The sequence below is a fragment of the Bos javanicus genome, chromosome 17 (assembly GCF_032452875.1).
Source record: "Bos javanicus breed banteng chromosome 17, ARS-OSU_banteng_1.0, whole genome shotgun sequence".
Taxonomy (NCBI): Eukaryota; Metazoa; Chordata; class Mammalia; order Artiodactyla; family Bovidae; genus Bos; species Bos javanicus.
In genome coordinates this window covers 12,958,352-12,978,466 of record NC_083884.1, presented here as the reverse complement: position 1 = coordinate 12,978,466, position 20,115 = coordinate 12,958,352, and the positions used below count along the sequence as shown (strand labels likewise).

At 42.6% G+C, this 20,115-nt stretch overlaps 1 protein-coding gene across 7 annotated transcripts in view; it reads right to left on the bottom strand.

The window, feature by feature from the left end:
• The window catches only part of ZNF827 (zinc finger protein 827), a 190,811-nt gene that overhangs the window by 71,975 nt on the left and 98,721 nt on the right, over nucleotides 1-20,115 (bottom strand). For all 7 annotated transcript variants that reach the window (XM_061384066.1, XM_061384072.1, XM_061384068.1 and 4 more), the window contains exons 6-7: nucleotides 16,187-16,426; nucleotides 13,720-13,774 (exon numbers count right to left, since the gene is read on the bottom strand). In XM_061384066.1, coding sequence (XP_061240050.1) covers nucleotides 13,720-13,774; nucleotides 16,187-16,426 — 295 coding nt within the window. The remainder of the gene's footprint in view (nucleotides 1-13,719; nucleotides 13,775-16,186; nucleotides 16,427-20,115) is intronic.

Here is a 20,115-nt window from a genome sequence, read left to right as displayed (position 1 = left end):
TAGGGTTAAGACCATTGTTATTACCATCATCCATATTTTACAGATGAAGAGACTCAGGTACAGAGAAGGTAAGTAGCTGCCCATGCGCATGAGCTGAGTCGGGATCTGGACTTAGGCACATGGGCCTTGCATTCTGCATCCTTGCCCATTAAGCTGGGCTACACGGCCTTTTGCTTGATCTCTTAACGTCTACGGAATGCATGAACAATACAGAGAATCACGGCTTCTTCTCGAAACAAACAGGACAAAAAGAAGAGACAGCAGAAGGAGGGGGTGTGGAGGGAGGATGGGAGCACCATTTCAGTAGGCAGGATCCCAGGGAACCAAAGAAAGGCTTTTTCAATTGAGAAACAGAACACGAGAAAATGATTTTAACTTTTACTTCTCTCTAGAAGAGAAGACATGCCCCTTTTCTATAGGAAAGAAAACTTTTTCTAAAGAAACTTCTGCAAGCCAAGCCTGATCACTTTGTTAGGGGAAGCACACTGATTGAAACGGCCCACCCTGGCCAGGCACCATAGTAACCACTGGCATGAGTTGTTTTATGACAGGAGATCCTGATAAGGAATACGGAACTAATAAGCCACCACCAACCGGAAGAGTTCAGGAAAGGTCTAAAGGAGACACCGCGTGTCCGTCCACTTCCCAGAATCCCTCTCGATAGCATCCATCTTGGCTGAGCGATGCCTGCGCCACCAGGAAAGACTCTGAATTAGAATGATTGGTCAAAGACCACCCAGAAACTATCACCATAAAACCCGAGACTGTGAACCACGCAGCAGAGCTGTTCTCCTGGGTTCCCTTACCCTACTGCTGTCCACCCGGGTGCCCTTTCCCAATAAAATCTCTTGCTTTGTCAGCATATGTGTCTCCTCGGACAATTTGTTTCCGCGTGTTAGACAAGAGCCCAGTTTCAGGCCCTGGAAGGGGTCCTCATTCCTACAACAACTTTGCAATCCTAAACATGCCCGGCTGCCTACACCCACTGCTTCTCAGGGCAAGCTCATCTTTGCCGTTACGCCCAAACGAAGAGGCAGGTGTAAGAAGGGCATCAGGTGTTCGGAAACCTCTATCTCAGCTCGAGATATGGCTACACTGACGTAGGTATATTCATCTTGCAGTCTCCTAGATTGGCAACCATGTTTCAGGCAGAGGAGAAGGAAGGGAAAACTAAACTTGGGAGTGTGCCTTGTATAACATGGGCTGGCTTAACGGGATTAGATCTACAACGGTGCTGGTCGTCTTTAACTCTGCCGGTGCTCTGAGGACAGAAGACACTGTACTTGTAGCTTAGCTCCAAGCACTGCCACTCTCAGAATGTGGAGATGGTGGTCCTTAAGCCCCTTTTCTCCTTCTGTGCCTCGCAGGGTCTGCAAAGTGCAGAAGCCCATCTGCTCTCAGCAGATGCCCAGCTCTGCGGTGGACAAATTGGCCCCTCGCTCAGGCTGCAGGGTCTGTGGATGGTGGGAGAGGGTGGTGGGCAGAGAGGGGAGGCCCAAGAGGTTGCCTAACACAGAATGAACCGGGTCTGCACTTTTCAGGAAGGAAAACAATGAACTGCAGACTTTATAATGTACTCAACTCTGAGGCACGTGTGCACTTTTGTTCAACTGCTTAGATGGTCACTGTTCTTCCAGAAGAAAAGGAGCTGGCTTATGAATGCTGCACAGTTCTCCCTTCAACTCCGTTTAGTCATTTCACTGTGAAAAAGCCCCTCCAACAGAAAGAGTTTAGGAAGTGGAAAAAAGGCAAAAGGTATCCAGAAAATGATGTATTTCTGGTTCATATTTTTGGTAAAAAGTTGGTAGAGGAGCTAATGCCTTGTGGGGGAAGGAATCATCACTTATTCTCAATTAACAACATCACCATCTACCACCTCATCTCCCTTTTGGGCTCACACAATGACAAGTCACTCCAAGACTAGCTACCTCGTATAGATACTGGATGAATACTGAGACACTGCATCTGGAAGCTGCTGGTATAGACTTAGAACTGTCCAACTCCTCCATGACTTTTCCTGGCTTATGTCACTTAGAAAAGACAAAACATTGTATCATGTGACCTCCTGGTTGCGCCATATGGGATCTGGTCCCCCGACCAGGAATCAAACCCTGGGCCCCCTGCACTGCGCATGCAGAGTCTTAGCCACTGAATTAAAAGAGCATGTGTACTGCAACTAAAGACCACGCATGCTGCCTCGAAGATCCAGTGCAGCTAAATAAATAAATATTTTAATAATACTAATGTTTACAAAAAAGAAAAGAAAAAAATGTTTGTCCTATTCAAGTTTCTCTTCTGGACAAAACTAAAAAGGACAATGAATGCGTATTTTGATTTTTCTCCTGCAGAAAATTGAAGAGTTAAACATGAAAGGGCACTGGTGTTACTGTGACTGGACAATTTCAGGCATTCAATGGCATGGGCTGTGAGGTCAACAGCCCAGGGCTGCAAAAAGAAAAGATTTAAAACAAATAATCAAAGAGTCCATAAAAGATTATAGCCCTAAATAGTGATACATTTTGCTAAGTGGCACAAATATTTCCACCTTTAACATATGAATGCCAACAGGGAACTCAGCTTCATGCAAAACAGAAGACCCAGCTACTTACAAACCAGTCCCTGTGGGCCACCACTGAAATCAACAAGTTATCGGGAATTCTCACTCCCATTATGATAGCAAAACAAAGCAGACAGGAACAGGAAAAGAAGATGGATACAGTAGGTAAGACAGCGTTAAGGAAAAAAACTTCAAGCTTAGAAATGGCACTGTAATTTTAAAGGAGCAACCGAGAAGAAATAAATTTTTGCCTTCTAAAAGAAATAGTAATGACTTTAAGGACTGAGCCTGGGGATAGCAAATAGAAAACAATGATTAAGCAAGAAAAAAAGACTGCTCTGTAATGAATTTGTCCTCAGAATCTATAAGGATCTACTTATTTCAGGATTATTTTATAGAATATAAATCTACTTATTTCTATTCAATGTAAGAGTTTTGGGCAAGTCATCCTGAAGGGATAGTCTGCCTTCAATCCACACATAGACAAAAGTTTCTTCCATCAGTATAAATAGATGACGTATTTTCAAGTGGAAAAGTGAAAATGTTAGGTGCTTAGTTGTGTCGGACTCTGTGACCCCACAGACTGCAGCCCGCCAGGCTCCTCTGTCCGTGAGATTTCCTAGGCAAGAGTACTGGAGAGGGTAGCCATTTCCTTCTCCAGGGGATCTTCCCGACCCAGGGATCAAACCCAGGTCTCCTGAATTGCAAGCAGATTCTTTACTGCCTGAGGTACCAGGGAAGCCAAGCCACTATTTTCTGGTAGAAGTACTTAATGATCTCTTCAGCGATGTGTCACGTAACGTAACAGGGCTTCTGGATTTTTTCCGCAAGAGCTGGGTAAAATATGTCCAAAAGAATGTTAGTTAATTTTTATTTTGCTGTATTTTAAGGAAATTTTAAGACCAGATGATCTGACTTACATATTTTGGAGAAGTTATATACTGTGAAAGGAGAGCCAGAAGCCCCCTTCTGGGGTGGAAAAGTTCTGTGGGAGGCAAAGCTCTCTCTGCAGCCACAAACTGCCTCCCAGGACACACCTGCCCCGGGGCCACCTCGCCAGATGGCCCTAAGCCCCTCCTGGTAACAGCGCTGCCTCAATCTCCACTCAGCCCCAGCTTGCAGGTCAGGACACTGAACTACTAGTTTTCTGCATTGATATATCAGGTTAATTTTTTTTAAGAACTGGAATTCCATTTATTTGTCTACAACTGTTCTACGGGTATTTTAAAGATAATCAGATTAATGAATTATTTAATTAATTAGACCTTGAATTACTGGATTACTTAGACCTTGAGACATATATTCCCCAGAGTGACTCGCTACGTTTATATTCTGAAATGAGCAGCTGGCACTAGTCAAGGACACAATCCTCTATGCCTCCGGAAGCCTCAAGCAGAGACAGGCCGACGGGCTAAATTCTTCCCAGAATAAATCTTACTCTAGTTCCAGGACTTTCTGACCATGTGAAATATGAATGTTGCAGACTGAAATGGATCCCAGCAACTTCTATATGGAATCTCCACCGATAGGTCATGAAACCAAAGGAAATGAAAACAAACCGGAAACATTTTCTCTCAATAAAACTGAGACCTTGCCAACAAACAATAGGCTACAGTCATTGACACAGAACACAGAGCATTGTAGTTTCTTTTTTTAAAAAAGCTTTCAAACATATCGAAAAAGAAAGAATTATTTGAAGATAAGGGGAACTATCTCAATTAGTTGTAACTATCTTCTCAACACTTCCTCAAATACTTTAAGGTCAGAAGAAACTCTCTGAGAAGCTGGACTAGCTTGCATGAAACTATGCTCACAACTACAAAAACACCACCACACTTTATTTTTACATACGCCATTTAAAAAAATGATCAAATGACATTTCATTTCCAACTTAATTTTCATGATTAATGCAATTTTCTTTAGGCAGTGCTTATTTTTTTCTCAAATGGTAATGTCCTTGGGTATTTGCTAATAATTTATAATAAGGGATGCTTCTTATTTCTTGTGCATAGGTTTATGTAACTCTATGTTTTATAACTTATTTATAAAATGATGGTATTTGAAATATATTAACTGCTTAGTTCTACCGATTTTTTAAGAGGATTTTGAGCAACCTTGGTAAGGTCCTTTTGCTGCAGTATGGTGATCTATATGTCACTTCAGAAGCTATGTGGTCATCCTAACTGCTCCCTTGGACCTTCATTTCGTTTTGGATGAGATTGCTTAGCTGCTTCTTCTGAAATGGGCCCAGATATCAACGTTTCAGATAGAAAAGTCACTGCCAGTTTCCCTGTTATAACTTCTTTGAGGTCAGTTAAAAAGGTAATGTAAAATGAAAGAACACAAGGTTTTAATGGTATTCATGTACACGGTCCCTCCCGAGGACCCTTACTCTTAAGTAATTTTATTTATTTACTTATTTGAGTAAAAGAACCCTGGGCGGCAGGTCAGGGGACGTGGGTGGAGCAGAGTGCTTGAGATGAGAAATAACCGCGAGTCTCTGACCTGAGGACAACCCGAACATCTGAAACAGCACGCTCCCTATTCAAGCTGAAAAGGGGTGCATGAGAGAAGCCCTCTTATGACCCCCATGGGCTAGGCCGAGAAAGCCGGTCATTCATCATGTTGGGTGCACGCACTTTCAAAGAAAGAAGGACTGCAGTGAGTAAAACTTGAAGGAATCACATTTATCTACAGATTGAGACTTGGCACTGCAGACTCAGTGGGTATCTAAAGGGGACTGTGGGCAGATGGAGAGCCAGTCACTCCATCATTGGCCGACCCATACAGACCCCCAATTTTCTTTAATTTTTGGAGGTGATAAGAAAGCCAAGATGTGGTTCCTTTTCCTCCTCATTGACATGGCTGTATACTTGGCTAATGCCAATCAAATTGAACCTCCTTAGCAATTATAAACCAATCAAACATGTTGTTAATTTATAAGGTGTGCAATGGTATTGCAGAAGATGCCCTTAGTTTTTAGAGATAGATATCTCAAAGAATGTGAGAGTGAATGTCATGCCTGGATGTGATCTAAAATATAAGGAGAAAAAGACTGGTGAAATAAGTGTAACAAATATTTATTCAACCTGGGTGGTGGGGATATGGTGGTTTATTGTATTATTTCTTTTGCTTTGTTTTAAAATTTTTCATAATAAAAAAAAAATCAATATCAACAATCAAACAAGAAGTTCAACCCAGACCAAATACCAGATAGAAAAACGTGACAATGAATGAAAAGTTGAAAAAAAGAAACAAATAAAAATGCCTCCTCATGAACAAAATGCTTGATATCACCAGAAATCAATAAATGAAAAGGTCTTAACTATGAGATATAATTTTTAACCTTCCAGTTGGTAAAAAAAATTTTTTTTAATGATAAATCAAAGACCTTTAAAATATTCTCTCTCTCTCATTAGCTTCTAGTAAAATTGTTAATTCAAACTTTTTGAAAATCAATTAGACAATTCATAGAAAAGCCTGAAAACTGTGCATGTTTCTTGAGTCAGTTTATCCTGGCATTGTTTACATTAGCAACAACTTGGGAAAACAAAACCAAGCCCTTAATACTCAATAATTAAGGAGACATATTAAATAAATTAGGGCACATGCAAATATTAAAAAGAATAATATTGGGTTATGTCTACTGATATGAAAAGAAGTTCTAAATACATTACTAGGTAAAAGAGAAGATTATAAACAGTACATATGGTAGGATCCAGTTTTGATAGGAAAGTATACATCTATGAATAGATAAAAATTCAGCCAGGACACACACAACCAACCTAGCAGTCAGCGGCTGCCTCTGGGTAGCAGGATTGATTATAAGTGGTTATTATTTCTTCTTTATGGCCTCCTACAGTCTCTGAAAATAAAAGTTATTTCTTAAAACTTAAAAAATGATTAAGTTTTACAGTTTGGAATTCTTTCTTTTTAAAGATACTCTTAGTCTTTTAAAGAATAAGCCAAGGATGATCTAACTGAAACAGTTGTAAAAGACATGGGCAAGGGAAATTGTTATCTAAAATCTGATTCCGTTAATATCAGTTGACTTCAGTTGCAGAAGGCTGAAAGTCATGGAAGAAAAAGACTTTAAAATATTGTAGAAGAAAAGTAGGGTATTTTACGAAGACTACATTTTGGTAATGTTTTTAAATTTTCTTCTCTGAAAAGTACTTCTAATTAAGTGTATCCTAGAGGCAGGCTTCTACCCCGTATAACCTAACACCAAGTTTTCAAGGAACAATGCCTGTTGCTGCAACTCGAGCATTCATCCACCGCTGAGCCAGGAAACTTCTCAGGACAAGGAGCACAATGCCAGGCCTTGTCGACGGTGGTGGAGACAGGGAGGCCAGACCCCGGGGAGCCGGAGCCAGGCACAACCACGGAAGTGGACCTGCATGTCCAGATCTGTGAAATGTCAGCTCGTGGAAGGAGCCGGCTCTCCCGCAGGAAGCCGACTTGCTACGTGAACGAGGACAACGAGCCTCTGCCGAGGTGAGCAGAGCACAGATGAACTCAGTCTTCCCTGCAGTGACGCAAGAGCCCTTGTCCCATTTCACTGTAATGCCCGTGAAATGTGGACGGGCCCCGGGCTGCTGTGCTGTCCACCAGGGCTTGCCCCCTCCACAGAGGTCAATCCCAGACTGCTGGAGATATTTCTAGTAACAGCTATGGAGAGACCATTGAGGGAAAACCCCAGATTAGAAGAGCAGGAGGGAAGGTGGTGCCTGAGCCACATGGCACATGTCCCCTGTGTGTGATCTGTCAAAGAAGGATGTCTACTTACAGAGACGTAGATTTACATCTCCTTCCTGACTGCTCTGGGCTCCACACACAGAACACTGTTGCAAGCCAGTAGAAATAAAGATGAGAGAGACCACAGAAATGGAAGAAAAGAAAGGCACAGCCCTCTTCAGATCCTTGAAAGGAAGACTGAAACTTGCCTCTCCATACTGACACTACTTTAGCAGTCCTGGGAGCACAGTGTCTCAACTATAAGGGCTTGATGGAGAGGTCACAGATGGGAGGAAGAATGGCAGAGCGTGGTACCTACAGGACAACGGTGTATAGGAACAGAGAAAAGGACTGAGGAAGGTTTGGCGCAGGAAGAAGGGGAAAAAATCTCAAAGGGCAGCAAGGCACAAAGTAGTCTGCAGCTCTATGTATTCAAAACAAAGAACCCATTGTTTAAGGATGAATTTTAACTTCTTTGGAAAAATGAAAACTCAAAGAAAAGTTGAAAAAGATGGACCGCCAATGGCAAACACTGCAGTCAACCTTTATGTCAGGGCAGCTACAGACAGTGGTGCAAGCTGTGCACTGAACAGAGGTACCTTATCTGGGCGTGAAAGTGAAAGGCGCTCAGTCGTGTCCGACTCTTTGTAAGCCCATGGACTATATAGAGTCCACAGAATTCTCCAGGCCACAGTACTGGAGTGCGTAGCCTTTCCCTTCTCCAGGGGATCTTCCCACCGCAGGGATCAAACCCAGGTCTCCCACATTGCAGGCGGATTCTTTACCAGCTGAGCCATAAGGGAAGCGCTACCTGGGGGTGGATCAGTATTCAACATCACAGACATCACAGATTTGCATATTTATTAAGAGTATTCCAGTAGATGGCAGTGTCTTGACGAAGGGTGTTTTTAAAAATTTGCAATGGCCCACAGCCTTGACTTGACCAAAAAAACACTAAAAGTCTTAACTAAAGGGACTCCATGAAATTAGCAGCAATTTTCATTTTTCAGAAACAAAGTTCTATGCCTTTAAAGTCAGAAAATATAAAGGGTAAAGCAACTATAGGCAGAGCTACTCAAATATCAATTTCATTTGTTCTGCTTCCTGTTTATTTTCTTAATTGCTTCCGTGTAATCCAGTGTTCTTCATTTGTAATCTTTTACTTTCTAAGGTAATGGAACATTGTTCTCTTAACGCCTCTTAAAAAACGAAAAGGGGAAATTGCACAAATTGAAGCAGTGCATCGCACTCTAACAAATTTGTGCAATTTCTATTACTGACTCATAAATATTTAAGGACAGGCATGAAACCACCACCCAGGCAAATTCTATATTGGACACTTTCAAGTACATATGTCTTTTAGTAAACACTGTAAAGTGCCTTTATCTAAATCACAGAAAAATAGCCCGCATTTCAAATTCTGAAAATTGAGCAAATTAAATATTGGTTGGCACAGCATGATCTGACTCTACCTTTCTGATTTTCCCACTTATGCTTTTCATCTAGTAATGGAGGGGAAAAAAAAAAAAAACTATTCAGGTAAATACTTCCTGGCTCCTGGAGCAGAGCAAGCCAGGTGTGAGAAGGTTTTCTCATAGGCCTGCAATCTGATATCCCCATGGACACTGAATTATTAACGGAGAAGAGAGAACAAATAACCAAGAGAAGGTTCTTGGCAGCCATTGTTTGCAGTTCATGGTGTAACACAACGTCAAGCATGTCCAATTCACCTGCCAGGAGCTATCTGATTCTTACTCTAGGGTTCCATTTTCCTACTTCGATCTTATCCAGCAGCTGGCTGGGTGATGGTCCATGTCAGAAGATGTAGATCTTCTTTTTATTCCATTAAACTTTGGGATCTGGTTATGATATCATGCCTCATATATTTTCATCTACAAATGATCGTATTAGCTGGTTATCTGCTCCCGGCAGAACCTAGGGTTGTGCCGGGAAAGGAAGTCGAAAAATCAAGATTGTATTAGTCTCTTAAGCCTCCAGTCTTTCTGTTCTCCTGGGTCCACGTGGACCCATCTCATTTGTCAGGCAGAATGGCATTAAGAATGCCATGCGCTATCTCAAAGGGGACGCAGAGACTTCTTCACACTTAGATTGAATTTTCTCCACTCTAAGGTTAGACAGGCAGAAGAACTGCTGTTTTAGCACTTACAGTGAAGCTCCAACTGAAGGACTGATTCAACGGAGGTGCCCCCGGGAGGGCACAGACACGCGTGGAAAAAGGGTAAGGTCAAGGCAAGGGTGAGCAGGACCACACGATCCAAAATCCCAGCTGCTAAGCAGATTGATTTCACTGGCTGGCCACATGGGGTGCCCTGGTGGACTGTCTTCTCCTTTGCTTTTCGGAAGATGATCCTAATTTAAGTGGCTGAGTCTAAGTTATTAGAATGATTTTTTAAAAAGACATTTTCAATCTAGTTCTTTAAATGTTGTCTAGGATTTGCTTCAAAATAACCTAGGGGAAGGAAGAACAAAACGAAGGGATGGATGAGACAACATTCGTAAACTAACATGAACTGCTAATTGTTTAAACTCTATCCTGGGGACATTCTCTGCTTTTGCCTATATTTGAAATTTTCCATTGTAAGAGGTTTTGAACAATGAGACTGAGAGTCAGTGATCCAGAAACCTGACAGTTACTGGTTTCAACCCTTGGCTTTACCTAAAACCTCTTTTATGAAACAGCTAACAAGGAATGTTGTCTAACATCACTTTTCTCTTTCCATGTCTCCAATCTTGTAATCGAGATATCGACAAAGAGAACTGCCAATGGACAGCTGTGATGAGGGGGGATTGGATGAGGAGAGGGGTGCAGTCATCAGCCTTTATGGGATGGGCTTCCTGTAGCCTGGGTAAACCAGCACACATCAGAATGCCAAGCTACGGAGTGTCTCACCCTGGGCTGCTACACTTTTCCTCTGTTCTTGTGGTTGCAATTGCAGTGAAGATTAATAATGATAATCAACTGTGGTGGAAGTTGTGGGTTGATAAAGGACAGGGAGAGAATTGTAGAGAATCAGTTTCTTTCTTCAGCACTGCACATCTCTTTTGCCCTCTGGTTCCCCCGGATCTCCAGACCTCAAGAGCAGACCCCAACGTGTAGAGGGGCTCAGGCAACCACTGGCATTTGGAAGTGCCTGATCCCAATACTGCACTGAGGCCAGCATCCAGGGCTGCCCTTCATAAGTAAAGCATCTCAAATGTGTCCAGGAACCCTTAAACATGGACAACTCCAAACTCTGACTTCAATCATTAGTGATCCTTCTGGATGGTCAGCTTCTTCTAGGAAATCAAACATGGGAAATCAGGTAACTAACCAAATGTTCCACTTAGTACTTAAAAAAATCAGGAGATGTGGAAATTTGGAGGCTTGATGCAAATCGTTTTGGAAAGTATCACAAATCATACCTTAAAACATAACCCCCATTAGTTGATCTTGTGCAAACTTCTTATAAAAAACATAGTTCTTTCTAAAACAGGAATCAAAAAAGAAGAGATAGAACTAGTATTTTTTCCTTATTTCTGCTATCAGTAACTCAGGTTATAGAGGATTTCTTGGCACAAGGCAGCTTGATTCTATTCCACCTTAAGTAATGAGGTGAGAAGGGAAAAAAAAAAGAGATCTCTTTGACGAGAGGCTAATTGGGCAAGTTGCCCACTCAAAGGAAAAATAAAAACACACCAAGGATTTTGTCAAAGAACAATAAACCGAGAAACCCGTAACATTGATTTCTGAACACTACATCATGGGGTGGGGTGGGGGGCCCATAGGAAGCATCTCTTCCTTTGCTTTGGGCAAAAGATCTGATTTGGATTTCTTCTTACTCATAATCTCCCAGCAACAGGAGAATTTAAGGATTGCTTCATATTTGCCAAATGGCTTTAAAAAAAACGTCTTTTCTATCCTATAATTATGTTCCGGCTCCAGCCAAGGGAATTGAGGCTATGAGGCATATTTCACTTGTTTGGGGCGAGTTCAAACCTCCTCTTACCTCTTCCCAGGGAACATCTGAAGAGCATGCCGTAACAAGGTCTCTCAGCATACCTTTCCTTTACATAAGTATCATCATGCAGCCTTAAAGAGCCAGCCGGAAACCTCCAAGGAGGCGCAGCTGGGGTCCTGCCCAGGTCACCTTTAATGCACTGGTGCGCCCACCCCCGCGGTGCTGGGCGTGTTGGCCGCTCACAGCGAGAACCACCCTCGTGGTTGGAGAGGGGGGCCACACATTCCCTGCTGAATTAGTAGATAATAAGGGGGTACCAAGAGCTGGCTCCTTTACCTCGAGGCAGGATTTACTCTGTGGTGCAATCCATGTCTCAGAACTCTCCGTGGAAGGGAACTGGAGCTAGAACCCAGCTCACACCCCGTTCTCGCTCAGCTCCCCTTCTCTCTCCCAACCCACTGCACCCCGGCAGGTCGCCCTGAGAGCACACCCATATGAGAATCCTGTCTCAGGCTCTGCATCTAGGGAACCTGATCTGTGACACTTCAGGAAGCCTATGGAAGCAAATTAAAATTGACTCCTATTATCTTTAATCTGTTGTCTTTTGACGTCTACCAATCTGGCCAATTTCATGTGTTTAGACAAACGAACATAGCATAGATATTTAAAAAATAGCCTTAAGATTACATTTTATGCTTTTGAACTGTGGTGTTGGAGAAGACTCTTGAGAGTCCCTTGGACTGCAAGGAGATCAAACCAATCAATCCTAAGGGAAATCAACCCTGAATATTCATTGGAAGGACTGATGCTAAAGCTCCCATACTTTGGCCAGTTGATGTGAACAGCCGACGCATTGGAAAAGACCCTGATGATGGGAAAGATTGAAGGTAAAAGGAGAAGAGAGTGGCAGAGGATGAGATGGTTGGATAGCACCACTGATTCAATGGACATGAAACTGGGCTAACTCCGGGAGATGGGGAAGGGACAGGGAGGCCTGGGATGCCGCAGTCCATGGGGTCACAACGAGCTGGACACGTTTAGTGACTGAACAACAAGATTATATGCTGAAGGCAGTCTGGAACGTCCAGCAGTTCACACCTCCTATTTGGGCATCCAACTGAACAGACAAAATCACTTCTCTACCCACCCAGACCAATTTCCCAACACAACGCACAGGCCAGATCAGGTCGCAAGACTAGTTTCCCATCTGTATACTCACATATGGATCAAGGCCAAGGCCATGCCTGGGTTCTGCTAGAGGCAGATTCTGTCCCTAATAGTATACAAACCCTGTTTGTATACTGTATACCCTGCTCTCTTTTAATCACTGTTTAATATGTGCCAGTCCCACATTTCAATTCACAGGATTACAAAGAAGAAACAGCTCAGGTGAAGATTCAAAGGAGCACTGTTCCTGTGTACTCTGAGCATCCTGTGTGATGCTCGGAGCCTGATTCCTGTCACATCTTCTGCCCCAAGAATTAAAACCCCCAAATCCATCAACAGTTCCCACAAGGAAGAATCTAAGTTTTCTCAGGAAATAAAGTGCCTTGACTTAAAGCCTTCCAAGGGGGAGAAACATCCTTCCCTGGTGGTCCAGTGGTTAGGACTCTGCTGCCAATGCACCGGGGACAGGTTCCATCCCTGGTTGGAGAACTAAGATCCCACATGCAGCATGGCATGTCCAAGAGATAAATAAAATACATTTTAAAAAAAGCCTTCCAAGGGGGAGACTGTCTCTCCCCAGAGCTCCTTTCCCAGTGATGGTGTCTGCGCTTGTTGGCACTTGCCTGCCAGCTCAGATCTGGGTGGTTATAAGGCTCGGAACGGGTGGCAGATGGGCAGGCAGCTCCCTGGCTAACCTTCTCTGAAAACTCCTCTGGCAAATGGGGACGCTTCCTTTACCTACAGTTGTTAGTGATGTCAGTTTTCCTGCACGTTTTGAAAGCACTGTCTTTCTTCTACATTTTTGCTCTCCTAACAATGCCGTGAGTTAAAAAGGTGGGATGTCCCTGGCGACAAATGATCAGCTTACAGCGCAAAGCTCCTGAGGAACACAGCTGAACTCGGTCTACCAACTGAGTGAGGCTTTCCCCGAGACACAGACCCAGCTCCCAGCTCCCAGTCTGGCCACCGCTTCAACCATCAAGTCAGGAAACTTTAGCCCAAGAGGATAATAAGTATCCACTTCACAATATCATTGTAAGGAATTAAAAAAAATAGCATAAGGAAAACTCGCAGCACAGTGACACCCTCAGATGTTTAATAACTATGAATGGTCTTTCCCCTTGGGGTCCTTTGCTTTCCCTACTGTTTCCACCAACCACGTTCAAACCCAAAACGGTGGAAAGGGGGTGACTTCTGAACCCAGTGAAAGAAAGAGGTTTGAAGAACGCTGTTCAAACTGTGATGTGGGCCTGATGACTCCCACAGCGGGTATTCCGAGGGGACCCCCCGGTGGCCTACCTGGTGGTCGTCCGGATGGTGTTTTCTTTCTGAGTGTGCTCTTTGCTCACCTTCTCTGTAAAGAGAGAGAATGAAACAGACATCTCTTAGGTTGCTCTGACTTAATCTGTGTGTTTAAGGCTGAAGCAGAAACATCCTCCACACCTCTTTCTCTCTTGTGGTTTTCTTTTGGTTTCTCTTTCAAGCAGTCAAACCCCTCCTGTCTTACTGATAAAGACAGGCAACAGAAGCATGTCAACAGCATCTACCAAAATAGTTGATTAAAAACCAATCAAAGGGAAAGAGTTATTAACAAACTACAAGCATGTGTCTGATTTTCATCAGGCCTCAGTAAGTACATGTACATACCACACACACACACCCACACACACACAGACGTGCACAAAGATAGTTATTTCGATTATATTTTCCCCCAACTGAAAAATGTCTGTTTTTCTCTGATTCAGCATGAAAACTGCAGTTGTTGCAACTGTTCTGCTTCTGACTTTGATGACAACCTTTAAGCATTCCGTATTGTCAGGCCCCTTTGTGAGGCAGGCTATAAAAACAGTCGTTAAGACCTCTGGGTGTGAGAGTCATTGAGCGCTTATTCTGATAAATGTCACAGGGGACAAAAAAATATCATTAGACGAGGGGAGGTAAACTCTCCCTTACTCCGTCTTGAGGTCTGTATCTACCAGCTGTCAGAAATTATTTAATTAGCTTTCAAGAGCACAAAAGTTGACCTCTGGTCTTCCCTAACCAGTTCAAATGGGAGGCTTCTGACTGTCACAGCTCTCAATGGCTTCTTTTAAGTCTCCAGAGGAAAACTGGCCACCTCTACAAGGGTTTCAGATTTCAACGGCAGGGCAAGCGAAAAACCCCTAATCTCATGGATTCAGGGAGAAAATGTAAACAAAGATTAATGCTATCTTTCCCATGCTTTTAAACACTGGTCTGAGGCTGCTGTGTACATGTTTGTGTGGACGACTCCTTTCTGTCCACTCAACAGTGACAATGAGGGTGAATTTGGATTCACAGGCAGGGTTCTTTGAGAGAGCAGGAAATCGGGGCTAAATGACTTGCTTGAGGTCACCTGGGCGGTCAGTGACAGCGCCAGGGTGAGAACTCTCAGACACAAAGTTTTGAGCTGATAGTAGACCGTGATAATGTACTGCTGGAGACAGAGACTTTTTGAAAAGAGCCTCACTGGCCTCACTTCTGCAAATCTGAATGGCCAAATCACTCACAAAATTACATTGTTTTTAGAGATGCATTCAGCCTGTTTTGCTTTTTTTCTTTCTTTAAAGAAAAGCATCTTGCATGTTTGGAGCATATTTGGAACTTGCAAAGAACTATATGGCCTATTCAGTTCACTGACTTCACTGTTTCCACCTCTTTGAGCTCTGCACAAGCACAGTTCTTGTTTGAGAACCCACAGCCACCATCTTCAGCACCAACAAGTAACTTCATGGCTATGGGTAGTGTCACAAGGCCAACGAGAGAATGAGCTATCAGAATGGCATACAGATCCTAGCTTCTTTCCTTTTTCTGGGGTTTTTCTTAGTGGAGAAAAGTTAGCACTTAAATAATGTGGCATTTAAATAATGGGTGTTTTAAATCTGCAAGTCATAGCAAAACAGAGTTCATGAAACATCAGTGACAAACGCTACTGATGCCTGAATTTCAGTATGTAGGCCAATGCTTGACCAAAGATAAAGTATCTGTGTTTCTATATAAGTCTGAATCTTACATGAGTCTCCTTCATTCATCTCAATCACATTCAAACAGTAACAGCACATTAAATTTGATAACAATGAAGAGGATGCTGCTTGAAAGAGGTAATAAAGGGAACAACTTAGGTTCTAGGACCCTTATCTATTCTATCAAGACATTTAGCTGAGCTAGCAACTGACTTCTAGACTTTGAATTCTAAGTAGTCAAAGTAGAAAAGGTTGGTTTACAGAAAATGTTCTACCAGGTTATAGCTGGGGAAAGAGTCCTTACAGTTTCATCTTTTACTTTTCCCTTTCCTTGGCTTTTTTTTGCAGGGGCAAGATATAGTAAAATCTCATTAATTCCGATCACACTACTTTGGAATTCACGGTAATTCAGCCACTGTTAGAGTAAACTGAAGTTAATCTTTTGCACATTAGGAAAAAAAAAAAGGCTGTTAATCAGATCAACTGCCTAAACAAAACTAGAGGTGAGATATTTCATCCATGCAGCAGGGATCTTTTGCATGGAACTGAATAGAGTTCTAATTTCAAATGATTCTTAACTATTTATTAAAGAAAGTTTGGCAGGAGTTTGACTTGGCAACGTCTGATGGACTGTTCATCTGAGTGGCGGAATCCATGTTAAAGTAACAAAATGGATTTCTGTCTAAAAAAGCCTACTATGCAGGTGTTTTTTTTACTTTATTAGAGTGGCTTTCCCTCAAATCAGTCCCAACTATTGACTTTTTTTTTCCTGCAAGAAAACGTACCTGACAGTTGAAAAAGCAGCTCGGAAGCCATCTTCACGGAGATGTCCTGACTGAAGAGGTTTCTCTCCGGGGGTACTCTGCCTTCTGGCAGCTTCTGCAAGGGTTCCGTTTTCTCTCGCCCGATTAAAGTGCTGTAGCCAACATTGCAGCTGGGTGATATCGAGACCTGCGAGTCCTGGATGTCAACCTCCATAGGCTCCTCTTTAATCTTCACCATCTGAGTGTCCTTGTAGCTTTCCGCTGCAAACAGGTGAATGAAGAACAAAAATGCTAGAGTTTCTTAATTCTGAACCAAACCCAGTCTTTCATCACAGAGAGAACCACAAGGGAGTGGTTAAGAAGAAAGCACCGTGGCACACTGGAACACAGTTTGAAAACCTTCTAGTTTAACCTTACGACCGACCTAGCAATCCTTATTCCTGGGCATATGCCCTGAGAAAACCGTAATTCGAAAAGACATGTGTATACATGTGGCGGACTCATGTTGATGTATGGCAAAACCAATACAATATTGTAAAGTAATTAACCTCCAATTAAAATAAATAAATTTATATTAAAAAAAGACACGTTACCCCAATGTTCTCTGAAGCATTATTTTTAATAGCTAGGACATGGAAGCAACCTAGATGTCCGTCAGCAGATGAGTGGATAAAGAAGAGGTGTATACAATGGAGTGTTACTCAGCCATAAAAAAGGAATGAAACTGGGTCATTTGTAGCACCATGGAGTGAACCTAGAACTCTTGTCACACAGAGTGAAGCAAGTCAGAAAGAGAAAAACAAGTGTCATATAATAATGTATATATGTGGAAGCTACAAAAAATGTTACGGATGAACCTATCTGTAGGGAAGGAATGGAGATGCAGACGTAGAAAAGAGATATGAGGACCCAGCGGTGGGGAGGAGGGGCTGGGTGAACTGGGGCAGCAGCACCAGCATATACACCCTGCCGAGGGTGAGACAGACAGCTGGTGGGAGGCTGCTGTGCAGCACCGGGAGCTCAGCTCGGTGCTCTGCGATGAGCTAGAGGGGCGGCAGGGAGGCTCCCGAGGGACGGGACCTATGTATACATACAGCTGATTCACTTTGTTGTACAGCAGAGATGAACAGAATATTGTAAAGCAATTACACTCCAATTTTTTTTTAAAAATAGAAAACTGGTTTAACTCATCTGACTTCTGGAAAAGGTAGGAAACGGACGCTCGGAGAGGTCAAGTGACTTGCTCAAGGCCGCACAAATGGCAGCAGAAGCAGGGTGAATGTCTCCCAGATCTAGAACCAGGTTTCCTGACTGCAGCCTCGCAAGCACTGTCACACGCTATTTCTTCTCTGCCATGCTGCTTCTAGAACTTACAGAGAACACAGCAAATATCTGCCCTTGTTTTATATTTCTAACATACTCAGCTTCAGTGAATCAAGTAAGAGCGAGCATATTCATACTATGATTTTCTCCCCCTCTTTCGAAAGCTCCGATCAATATTTTTTTCTTTCTTTTCCAGGGCACCTAAATTAATAAAGAATAAGTAGGGTTGATGCAACCGAGACATTTACACCTTGATGGGAGCTAGTAATCCTCAAGACCACCTAGGAAGTTAATTGCAGCCCAAGGAGTAACACTTAGGAAAACAGCAATCCTACAAGTTATAATAACAGTTCAACCTGCTGACTGCTCTAGCTTAGGTGTGGCTATTGAACATTTGGTCTCTAGCTTGAAACATACATTTACTTTGGAAGGCGAGAGTGTCTTTATGGACATGTGTTCCTTAGCGTTGATGAGAGAACACCCTGGAAACAAGGTGGGACAATTAGCCCAGCCATTATTTTGGGTCACTTTAAAAAAAGGCCACACTTTCAAATCAGTAAACATTTGTTAGCTATTACTGTACACTGTACACTCAAGCATTCTGGAAAACCTAAAAAAATCCAAAAAGGACTAGATAGATAGATGACAGACTGGATTACCTAGGCAGGCCCTGAATCCAATGACAGGTGTCCATATCATACACGGATGAGAACGAGACAGAGGCACAGTGGAGAAGGCCACATGGGGACAGACACTGTGCTGCAGACCGAATGCTGGGATTCCCACCCCCGAGTTAGTATGTCGAAGCCTAGTCACCAATGTGACAGTGTTCGGAAGTAGGGCCTTTGGCAGGTGATTAGGTCACGAGGAGCCATTCCCCATGCACTGCGTTAGTGCCCTTGTAAAGAAAACCCCGGACAGCTCCCTTGCCCCTTCTTCCATGTGAGGACACAGGGCAAAGATGCCTGACAGTGAACCAGGAAGAAGGCTCTCACTTGACCATGCTGGCACCTTGATCCTCGACTCCCAGATGCCAGATCTGCGAGGAATACATTGTTGTTGTTTACAACCGACCCAGTCCATGATGTTCTGGTACAGAAGCCCAAACAGATGGAGACAGAGACTGGAGTTTTGCAGTCACAAATTAAGGACTGCCTGGAGCCAATAGAAATTTGGAAGGAGTGCAGAAAGATTCTCCCCTAGAACCTTCAGATTTCAGACTTCTGGCCCCCATTTCTGTTGGTTTCAGCTACCACGTTGGTGGTCATTTGTGATGGATGGATGGATAGATAGATACATATTGGGTTGGCCAAAAAGTTCATTTGGGTTTTTCCTTAAGGTCCTAAGGGAAAACTGGAATGAAATTTTTGGCCAGCCCAGTGGATGGATAAATAGACAGATAATGACAGACATAACAGTAAGAGGCAATAGTAAGCAAGTGCAGATCTGTGGGACAGTTAGGAAATATGACAGGGAAATCTCATTGCTCTAAGTGGGGTAGTCAGAGAAAGCTAGGCTCTACTTGCCAAGTATGAGGCAGGTGAAAGTCAAGTATATGCAGATTATTGATTTGCAATAAAGAAGATAGAGGAGTATTTTTAATAAAAGAAAATTAATAGGGTGCTACCCATAAGATTTCATGTAAGAAGTGTGCTAATTGTGCTTTTTTTCTTCCTGACGTATTACACGTGCTTCTCAGAGAAAATGACCTGATTTTTTGTCAGCAACTAAACTGCAGGCAACTGTTATATTTAATTTAGATCCCTCTCCCCACATTCCTGTCAAGTTGTTTTTTTTTTTCTTTTTTCTTTGCATGTCTGTGATGCTCATAAAAACCAAGTCCATTGATTTGATCATCCTAAAAAAAAAAGGAAAAGAAAAGAAGAATATAAAGCTTTCCAAGTTACATGCCTGGCTTCTATGCCTTTACTTCTGGCCCATCTAATTCTTTCTTGAGTCCTAACTGCACCCCCTGACCCCTTAAGGGATTTGGGGACTTGACAGCCATCCTGACCTTCCCTTAGATCACCCATAGGCGCAGTCAGCACACACAGTGCCCTCTTTGTGTCCCCTCAAACTACTCAGGATTCGGAAAATAAACAGTGGGGTCAGTGTCACAGGTACATAATGATGTCTCTGAACCTTGCCAGTCATTCCAAGGCCCGAGGACAAACTCAAAGCGATGCTAGAAAGGGATTCATTTCGTTAAAAAAAAGGAAAAAAAACAACAACAACTTAACAAACATAAAAAGAGCAAAGCCAGAAAGAAGCTCTATTATTTATCTCCCCAAAAGCCCCTTTTCCCCAGCTTTGCTCCTGGATTAAAAATCACCTGTTTCCACTCCTGGATTTAATGAAATCAGTTTTGTCCATCAGCTTTCAAATGTTTTATTTTTCATATTTTTAAACATTTTAATACAACAAAGATAAAAAATAATATATTAGTTAAATCTGGATTTAATTTAGAATCAAAATATTTAGTGAAATACGACACCGTGCTTCAAGGTATGGCTAACCACAGGAACTATCACATCTTCAAGTAACACTAAAATTACCTGAAACACTAAAGTAACACTTCATGTTTCTCTGCAGCTTGGGTGACATTTTAGGCAGAATTCTTAGACGAA